Source organism: Fukomys damarensis, unplaced genomic scaffold (genome assembly GCF_012274545.1).
Source record: "Fukomys damarensis isolate Sample0158 unplaced genomic scaffold, DMR_v1.0_HiC HiC_scaffold_31, whole genome shotgun sequence".
NCBI lineage: Eukaryota > Metazoa > Chordata > Mammalia > Rodentia > Bathyergidae > Fukomys > Fukomys damarensis.
In genome coordinates, this window is record NW_022900943.1 from 11,360,358 (window position 1) to 11,370,556 (window position 10,199).

The 10,199-nt window shown below is 38.8% G+C and overlaps 1 protein-coding gene across 2 annotated transcripts in view; it reads right to left on the reverse strand.

Annotated features, from left to right (window-relative positions):
* The window catches only part of Kdm4c (lysine demethylase 4C), a 194,823-nt gene that overhangs the window by 99,182 nt on the left and 85,442 nt on the right, over positions 1 to 10,199 (reverse strand). For both annotated transcript variants that reach the window (XM_033757651.1, XM_033757652.1), the window contains exons 9-10: positions 5,811 to 5,866; positions 3,476 to 3,584 (exon numbers count right to left, since the gene is read on the reverse strand). In XM_033757651.1, coding sequence (XP_033613542.1) covers positions 3,476 to 3,584; positions 5,811 to 5,866 — 165 coding nt within the window. The remainder of the gene's footprint in view (positions 1 to 3,475; positions 3,585 to 5,810; positions 5,867 to 10,199) is intronic.

Genomic DNA, 10,199 nt, shown 5'->3' on the forward strand with positions numbered 1-10,199 from the left:
ACACGTGGTCTACATGTACGCGCAAAGCTTTGATGAGGCACTGGAGAAGCAGCAGTTTAGGTTGATGTGGCAGCACCACCTAGTGGGCACTGGGGAGAGACTAAGAAACACCTCTGCTACTGCTTCGGGGAGGACAAACTTGTCTGTCCACTCGAGTTTTTAATTAAGCCCCCAACTGATTAAATGTTCCCAAATCAACACTTTTAGCCAATGGGGCAAGGGCAGCGCGGGTGTTTCACAGGATCTCTGAAGTGCTGCCAGGCTCCACAGCATATTTCCCCAATGCCTTGCTTTAGAGGTGCAGAGACACGTGTGCACTCCCTTCAACTGCATTTAAAGGAAGAACCATGAAGAAAACACTAAACAACTACTGTTATTCCCCAGTCAAACCCCTCCAATCATAACTGTTTTTAATTAGAAGTAGAAATAATGATTCCCCTTGCCTTTTCTTCATTCCATAAATGTTTCCCCAGTGACAACTATGTGCATATATGCACAACACAGAATTTTAATCTTTGGTAAAACTTCATTAGTATCTATTTCAGTGTTCAAATTTTATAGGAACAAGTAATATTAAAATACTAAATCTTATTATATAATTTGTAATTCCACAGTAGCTAATGTGCACATATTGCCAAAGTATCACTTGAATGACAAATAAGAAATTTAAACACTTTGTCAAAAAGTTGTCTAGGATTGTTTAATGAAAACATCTAAGAATTTCTTTTCTGTTTCCAATCTGAGTCTATCAACTAAAATATTCTGTATCTAAAAATAATGGAAAGGAAAATTTTGACATTTTCATGCATGTCTTCACTGTAGACCGGTGATTTCTCAACTCGCAGGCATTTTTGCATCCCAGGGAATATGCAGCAGTGTCTGTCTGGCCAGGGATGCTGGAGCCTGTGATGCACACAGCAGTCATCACAGCAAAGAATTATGTGCTCTAAAATGTCAGTGATGCCAAGGTTAAGAAATCCTGAACTAGATTAAAAGTTACTAGAGGACAGGAATGTGTTATTTGAAAAATGTATTTCCCATTTGCCGATATAGGTAGTTATTGGTCAAATAAATTGCCTCGGACATCTAAATAGCTCTCGCTTATGTCCCATCTGTGTGAATAGGAAGGTGGAGTCCAGAAAGAGATCCCCGAGGGTTCAGAAAAAATTCTGAAACTGGCACTCACAGACATAAATACATTCATTAAACAGGCACAGGAAAATAACTTGCCTGGACTTACTCAGATGAAATAACTTTACAAATCTACTGCCCTACTAGCTTACTGGTCGGTCCTGCACTTGTTAGATTACCATTTAAAATTCAAAAGAATGCTACTGTTAGGAAACTATGTTTGGCCCAATATAGGAAAAAGCATCCCTGAGAAAGTGCATTCCACAACTCAAAAAAGTGATAATTACATAAATTTTATTATTTAAAACCAGTCTTTCTCAGTCTGACCATCCTGAGACACTGGTAAAGACTAAGACACAGACTCTGTCATCACCAAGGTGGTGGCCCTTTCCTGGGCACTTCTGATGAAACAGTCCCGCAGGCTTCCTGTCATTGGCCTCCTACAAATTTTACAGCATTTTAAGGTTGTTATTTTTTTTGCTCAAATGAAGCTGCACTTTTAGTGTCCCATTGAAGACAACCATGAGCATTTTGATCAATGCCATTCCAATACACTCTCCATAAACAAAAAATTACATAAAACACAGAACAATATCTGGTCAATATCTGGTCACCTAAATACTGTACTGTATATATCAAAGATATCGGAAAATGTCCGGGAGCGATATTTTGCATTGTCACTGGAATAGATCTGCGATGATCTTAAATTTGGTCAAGACATATTCTTCATTTAAGGATGGAAACATTCCATGAAAAATACGTGATCTATCTGATCAAGATGAAGTACAACATTGTAAAGGAAACCATAAGCTTCACCACCTTCAGACGCACTTACGAGCTGTCTGGACCTAACATCTGAATGGGACTGAGATAACCAGGCCTTCCTTCCTCCCTGCTCTGTCCTGCCCTCTCAGGACTAGTGTGAGAGACGTTCGATCACGAGGAAGCACCGCAGCAGCCCAGACACAAGCCCTAAGAGGGCAGCCTCAAGAGCATGACCGCTCAGGGCCACTCTACATTTAGGCAATCAAAGGTGATATTCAAACGTAGCATCTGAATTTTTACAAATAAATGTCATTTTATAATGGGGGAAAATTAGTATTTGTTGCACAAGCATTAAATTCTTTAACACATTAATTCATTCATTTTTCAAATATACTTGGCTATATTCCTACTTCTTATAAATATTTTATAAATATTTTTGTTTGGGATTTTTTTTTTTAAAGGGCCATGCAAGTGAAGCATTCATTCCCATTTTAGCTGATAAGATGTAAACTCTCATAATCCTGACACACCACTTGGATGGCAATCCCCAGTCCAGTGAAAAGGTCCCATAAATTTTCTCTCAAAGTAAAATTCTTAATAGAATATGATAAGAAAGAATAGTTTTCACTTACTCTTCTGTGAGAAGAGGGAAAAAAAAAAAGACAAACAACTAAATTCCTAAGAAAAAGCCCCAAAGGCAGCATACCCTGTTCACCGTGGGGAAAGAGTTGTAAGAAAACAAGCAATTCATGAAGAGATCATTTCAGTGTTAGTGCATGTGATATTCTGCAGTGGAAAGGCCTTAGATTAAAAACAACAGGGACTGAAGCAATTCTAGAGTACTGAGTTTACCTGTGAGACATATAACATATTAAGGTCATGCAGGGTAACTTCATGGAAAGTTCGCATTAAATATACAGTGTAAAGCCCAAACTAATGATTTGTTTTCTCACAAGTGAACAGAACTACAAAATTATCTCAGGGTTAAGGACATCAAAGGCTTATATTTTCCATAAAAAATACTCTTAACAAGGGAAACCAGTGGGAAGATTTTTGATGGAAGTTTCTGAATAGGTCAGATAGTAACAGGCCAGAGAGTTTGGCATACTGACTTCCACCTGACATGAGTGAGAAAACCCCTTAGTGATAACAAAAGCTTTTGCATTTCTCTGTTAAGAATCTTTTTGATAAAAAGATGATGAAACTAGGTCTGATACATTTTCCTAAGTCAAAACTAACCAAGGAGAGAGAAACACAAAACAATTTAAACAGAGCTGGACAACTCAGCCCATTACTGCTGTCTCAGTATATGCCCCATAGTTTGAATGTTCACATTAGTTCAAGAAATGGATTAATCCTTTCCCTTGTTTCAAACAGAACTTGAGAATGGTTATCCAGGCTTACAACATAACAGAAAAGAGAACTTGAAAGGATAAATAAATTTAGGCTGAGAACATAAGAGTAGAATAAACTGAAGCTATGAGAAAAGTTATCTTTGGAATGTGTGCATTAACAGAAAAAGTCAGAATCTGAAATTAACACTATGAGATAGATTTTAAAAAGAAGTTTTGACACTCACCAATTTCAACCTCTGTAAAGGTATTCTGCCTACATCTATTTGTGTCCTTTCTGGGACATTAGTGAATCGAACTTCTGGGACCGCAACAGCGCACATGACGTGGGCCCACCTATAGAAGGGAAACAGTAGACATAAACAAAGGCTCACTAAGCTTTTCTACCTTCATACTCCAACCTGGTGGTGACAGGCTCACAGATGGGAGACATGCACATGACAAAGCCAGAAGCCCGACTCTACACAACAGATTTGAATTTTAGACCTTCTGAACGACAGCTGCAAAGATTCAGTACCACACCTGCCCAATACTATGACATCAAGAACTAGGTGAAGATCAGGGATGCAGTGCTATTAACGTTCAAACATCTTTCTTCATTTGATGTGCAAAATACTGGAATATAGGGTAAAATATGAGTGGACTTAATGTACTTAATCAATATGCAGCAAAAAAATAATTCAAAACTGGGTGTTGAAGATAAGCTTTTCAACATGATATACCTATGTCATACAGCACAACAAATAGCAAACGTTTCCTATAAAAATTAATATTAAGTATTTAATTATTTATCACTACAATCCTACTATAATCAAAGGACCACAGAGACAGGGAGACATAAAATTTAACTTGTTCTCCAGTCTGTTATTTACAATCTAGTACCTCTTCCACTCCATATCAGTCCAGAAAATCATCTTATAGATGTTATACCTCCAAATGAATACAAAACTCATAAAGCTCGAAGGGATTATGGAAGAATTATTGAATCTATCGAGCTACTTTAAGCCAACACATATTTATTTCATTTAAACAACATCAGACTCCGTAATACCTTTTAAGACTACGGGAAGAGAGGACAACTGTCAGCTTCACTAGGCTGGCCTTCCATGTTTGAATAAGCATGCTGCGAGTAGGAAAAGAACTTCCTATCACATCAGTCTTCAGAGGGCCCACCTATCTCACCATCTGAGCAGCCTGTGTAACATTCAAGACCTAGGAAGGTTTGTTTAGCATAGTGTCAATCATATGACCTAAAAATAAGGAAAAACTACAGTTCACTTAGATTAAACTTTACTAATGCAGCAATGATAAATGTGTTAACTCTTCCTCCTAAACAACTGGAAGTGTGTGCACATGGACATAATGACATTAACTCCACCACTGCATTACACCAGTGCCTGGAGCTAGGCAGGATATAACCAAGTACACACAACCTTGGAAACCCGGGGTGACCTGGGACCTGCCCCACTGAGGCAACTTGTTACTCCTTCACAGAAATGCACAAGCATTTCTCAAGTTAAGATGAAAAGCAAGATTTGTATGCAAAAATCTCTTAATTTTGAAATATTGGATGAAATGTACAAAGTGCTTATAAGGGTCAAGCAAAACATATCTTGGAGCTATAGCCAGCCCTTGCATGGCAGCTCGCACCTTCTGCCTAAACCATTTCTATACAATATGTTTGGTAAATAGTAAATAGTAAAACCTGGTCATAAAAATAAAAATAAAATTCATGCAAAATTGTCATAAAAGGAAGATTACCTTATTTAATGTTCACTGTTACTCTTTCAAGACTATATTCTCCAAGTGCCCCTTTTAATATTAGTATCAATGTTTTCTTTTGTGTGTGTGTGTGTGTGTGTGTGTGTGTGTGTTCTAACTTAGTATGCATATATTCTTGTTAATTTACTGGTATTAAAAGTAAAAGGCTAGAGCCGGGCATGGTGGTGCATACCTGTAATTCCAGCACTCAGGAGGCTCAGGCAGGAGGATCACTGTGAGTTTGAGACCAGCCTGGTCACATAGTGAGTAACTACACAGTGAGATCCTGTCTCAAAAAAAAAACAAAAAAAAAGTAAAAGGCTAGGCCAGGGATTTTAGCTCAGTGGTGCCGCTGCCTGTCTTGCAAGGACAAGGTCCCGAGTTCAATCCCCAATATCAAAAAAACAGTAAAAGGCTTTGTTAATGTCGTGACTCTGATTTATCAGGAGATAACCATTTTGCCATATTCTACTTTTATAAGACAAACAGGATTCATCATAGCGAACATTAGGATTCTAATGGCACCTGGATGATATGGGCTGCATTTATGTTACAACATCTATTAGTAAAAGAATAATTCTTCTTCGTGGTGTCAGATGCACAAGCAGAAGCAAGCCACAGAAGCCCAGACTGGCAGAGAGGTAAGGGTGTTTTCAGCAGTGCTCTATGAAACACAGGGCCCCAACCTCAGATTTGGACAGAGAAACTTTTGTACACTGAGTGGTAAAGCAAATTTCTACAGAGAGGTTCTAGAAAGGGGAAAGGACTGATGAAGTACAACACAATTAATGCATTACTTACTTATTGTTCTTAGTTTGCTTAAGAGCACCCCCTCTCAGATTGCAGAGGCAGCATTCCTAGGGAGAAAATACCACATAATTATCAGACCCGTATAACGAAAGGCACCCTCAGCTAGACCATCCTAGAGACTCTCACTTTTTATTTGAAAATGAAGATTATTAGGAGTTATAGAAAGGTCTAACAAGAAGGGAAAGCAACAGGGAGTGAGTACGAACATACTTCAAAATGTTCTGGATGTAAATGTCTCCCAGAGAGAACCACAGGGTCTTGTAGCATTTCAACTACCACATAGGGAGAGAGCTGCAACACGGAGAACTCAGCCTCATGATCTAGGAGCCAGAGTTCAGAAGTCAGAATACACATATAGAGACTCTCACTTTATTTGAAAATGAAGATTATTAGGAGTTATAGAAAGGTCTAACAAGAAGGGAAAGCAACAGGGAGTGAGTACGAACATACTTCAAAATGTTCTGGATGTAAATGTCTCCCAGAGAGAACCACAGGGTCTCGTAGCATTTCAACTACCACATAGGGAGAGAGCTGCAACACGGAGAACTCAGCCTCATGATCTAGGAGCCAGAGTTCAGAAGTCAGAATACACATACACTGTGGGCATTTGCTCTGGGAATCCACTGAGGCTGAGAAAAAAAAGGGAGTTCGGCAGATTTCTTTATGACATAAGGAAAGCCAAGAGGCTACTGCAAAAAGACACTAAAAAATTTTTCACTTACATATCATTTGGGCCTTACTTTTCACACCGGTAAATGGTGCTAGAAAAACTGTTGTCATCAGCCCAGGTTACCAAATCCAAGAACAAAGAATATGGATTGCTTTCCTTCATTCACTCCATGGAAGGGCATCTATTAGCATCTTCATGGATTTTACTCTGATGTAACACTCTGCTACTAATGCAGAGTTTGTTAGTTATTTCTCACTACACTTTGAAGAAATCATCCAGGAAAAACAAAGGCAGGCTGCAGCATATTATATTCTGCTGGTCTAGAAATATATTAACTAAATGCTTAAATAACTGTCATTTTGAATTTTAAGCTTGTACTTTCATTTCTGCATTAATACTTTTAAAAACTTGGGTTTTGTAGGGTTTTCTCCCCCAAAATATTTGGTACACAAAATTTCTTTACCCTATCCTTCAAAGTGATACTCCTTAACTACAGTAGAATGAGTTCAGCGACCAGAATCATGGAAACAATTAAGTTCATGAACTACAGTACCACTGTAACTGACAGTTTTGACTAACTTTACAAGGAATTCTTCTAACAGATATTGGGTGTTATGTACCACCAAAAGGTACTGATAAAAACTGAAAAAGTCAGGTGTGAAACTTCATCAATTTTATCATTTCTAAGTAAAACAAAATTAAAAAAGTAGGAAGAATCTACATGTCAGTATAGGTCGTTATTAAATAGATAACAAAAACTGCAAGCAAACAGAAATGTTCAATAGTTTTATGTCTAGAAAGTCTTGGCAAGCTTGTTTGAAACTCTTTGAGTGAATATTAAAAGATTCAAATTGGCAAAAAGTGCCTTGAATATATTCATTTGAATCCATTATAAACCTAGCTTAAGGAAACAGTGCTCAAGACAGAATTTTCTCTATCCATACCACAGTGCCTATTCTGGAGGCCTTTGGAATTAACAGTTGGTGAAATATACCAAGAAAGCAAACTTTCACAATTCAAATATTGAAAATGAAAAATCCATTAACTCACTTTATAAAAAGACCTCAATTTTAAGTACCCTAGTAATTTAACACATTTTCTACACAGGAAAACAGAGAACAAAAACAAAAAAAGAACTGGAAGCCAAGGCTTTTGTTGTTTATATGAAGATGTCAGGCTCAGCAGAGAACAAAGCCAAGGTGGACCACGAACTCTAGGGAGCTGGAATCCTATGAGAACTAGATGTCCAACCAGTTAAACAGCATAGCAGCAAGAAGAAGCTGAGTGGGACGTTATGGTGCAGAACTAAAATGTCACGCGACTGGGTCAGGGAGGCACTAACTATGCTCATCCACTGAAGAGCACACAGGTGAGCATGGTGTTAGGAGCCGGGGCCTGGTCAGCAGAGCTGGGTCCATGCGGGTGTGACGTGGAGAGTGTTTCTTGTCCCTGGCTGCTCCCCATTCTCTCTGCTTCCTGGCTGCCACGGTGTAAGGAGCAATCCTTCACTGTTCCCTTTCACCAGGCTATTTCTGGCTTGGAGTCAGCAGACCATGGACAGAATCCTCAAAAACTGTGAGCCAAGATAAACCTCTACTTCAAATTGTGTGTGTCAAGTGCCTTTGTGACGAGAAAGTGACTAACACATGGCCCAAGTCAGGAGAGTTAAATACAGCGAAATAGCATGGAAACTGCTTAAAATTAGTAAAGGATGCACATGTTCTAGAACACAGAAAAAAGTCAACTGGAATAGAAAATGGAGATTAAGATTTTAGGTGAAGAAGAGCAGATCCCTACCTATACATAAAACTTATTCTTTCTAAAATTACCAATGACCACTCTATCATAAAAACTAATAGAAAATTACAAGCCCTTAGTGTAATAAATTTTTTCCTCATTGAGTTTATTGGTATATTTTAGGTATACAGTACAGTTACATTCATCATTGGGATCTTGTACCTCTACATGACAGGTCTTGGTTCTCATTTTTTCCCCTTGTCCCTGCCCTCTCTTCACCCCCTCCTCCCCTCTCCATTTACAAACATTTTATTTCCATTTTTTCATTTTCTCATGTTTTTTTTGTTCTTTTCCCTTATTTCCTTTCCCCTACCCTTCCCATTTCCCATACACCTTTAGCCCTTTTTCTTCCTATTTCACATTGTCAATAGTGTTGAGTGCTGCGAAGAACTTAGGGGATCTAAAGGCTTGGAATTTCTGAAAAACTATAATGGTACAGAAAACTCTGAGCCTTCAGATCCCCTAACCTCTTCGCAGCACTCAACATTACTGGCCTTTTCTGAATACATTTCCCCTCGCGGTTTCCATGACCCTTATGCCTCTCGTTGCCCTTCTCTATCTGTAAATGACCCTCAGCTTCCTATAAAACCCTTCTCATTTGCTACCCTGAATGCTGGAATCTCTGCTATTGATCCTATCATATCTCTCTCCACACAGGCCTGCCTGCTGGACATCTGCACCATTATCATGACCCCAAGCAGTCTCTGAAGGCCAGTGACTCACAGGCTGAACTCCAGAGGTGTCTGCCTCATGTGTGTCTCAAACACACATCCAGAAAGACTCACATTTTTATCACAATCCCCCCCACATCCCATTTCCCATCAGTGGCACAAATGGCCCACTGTAGCTCACTCTGAGAAGCACATTTTTTCCTTCCACCGCAGATCCAATCAACTAACTTCTGTCAGTCCCAACTGCAAATCAACTCTGTTTTCTTCATCCTCACTGCTGCCACCTCATCTGATACCTCTGGCACCTTCACAACGTTTAAGCTATTATAATCTACCAGCGTAAGTTTTTAATGCTTGTCAGCCCTCACCATGGCACAGAGGGACACAGTCACCAGGACTTGGCCTTGTCCCTCGTCACAGTGCACTACTCTTCATGTCGAGACTTGCCAGCGACCTTCCCTGACATTCCTTTTGCCTACAAATATCAGAACAAATGTTCTCTATTCTTTGTTAATTATCCTGAAAACATTCTTGAAAACTCCACCTCACTTTAACTTCCTTAGCCAAGCTCCTCTAGCCCTTTAGTTCAGCCATTTCTCTTCACACATTCCTACCGGCACATTTCACAGACATGGTCCTTTCAGCACCTCACTATGCTCACAACTTGTTGGTTCCATATGCTGTCCTCACTAACCCGTAAGACCAGTGAATGCTCCGAGAACACCTTTCAGGTGAATCACCCTTTCTCTATTATGATACTCAATCCAGAGCACACCCGAAGTATGAAAATGGGAAAACATGCCAATACATAGGAGAGTAAAAAGTCTTAAAGGTAACCAAAAGGTAAAAACTTGAAAAAACCATATTCACATCATGGCTCTCCGAGGAAAGGATGGCACAGACTTCAGTGACTAAACACAGAGTTTAAAAACAGACATGGAGTTATTTTTGCCATAACTTATTAGAAAAATGAACTCTTAGTAAAGAACAAATATTCATGGTCAAGCACAATCATATGTTATTTATACCATATTATGGGTTGTTTAATTCAACTTTGAAAAAATAAGTAGGAAAGAATAACAGCCACGTCACATCACATCATCTGTTTGACACATTTTCTCTCACAACACCTAACTAGTTCATTTGAGAAAAACAAAGAATCCAACTTGTACATTTATTAGCAGTTTACTTTATGCCTATGTTCAAAGTTTAGTAGAAGGCAAAAATCAGATAAGGCAATTT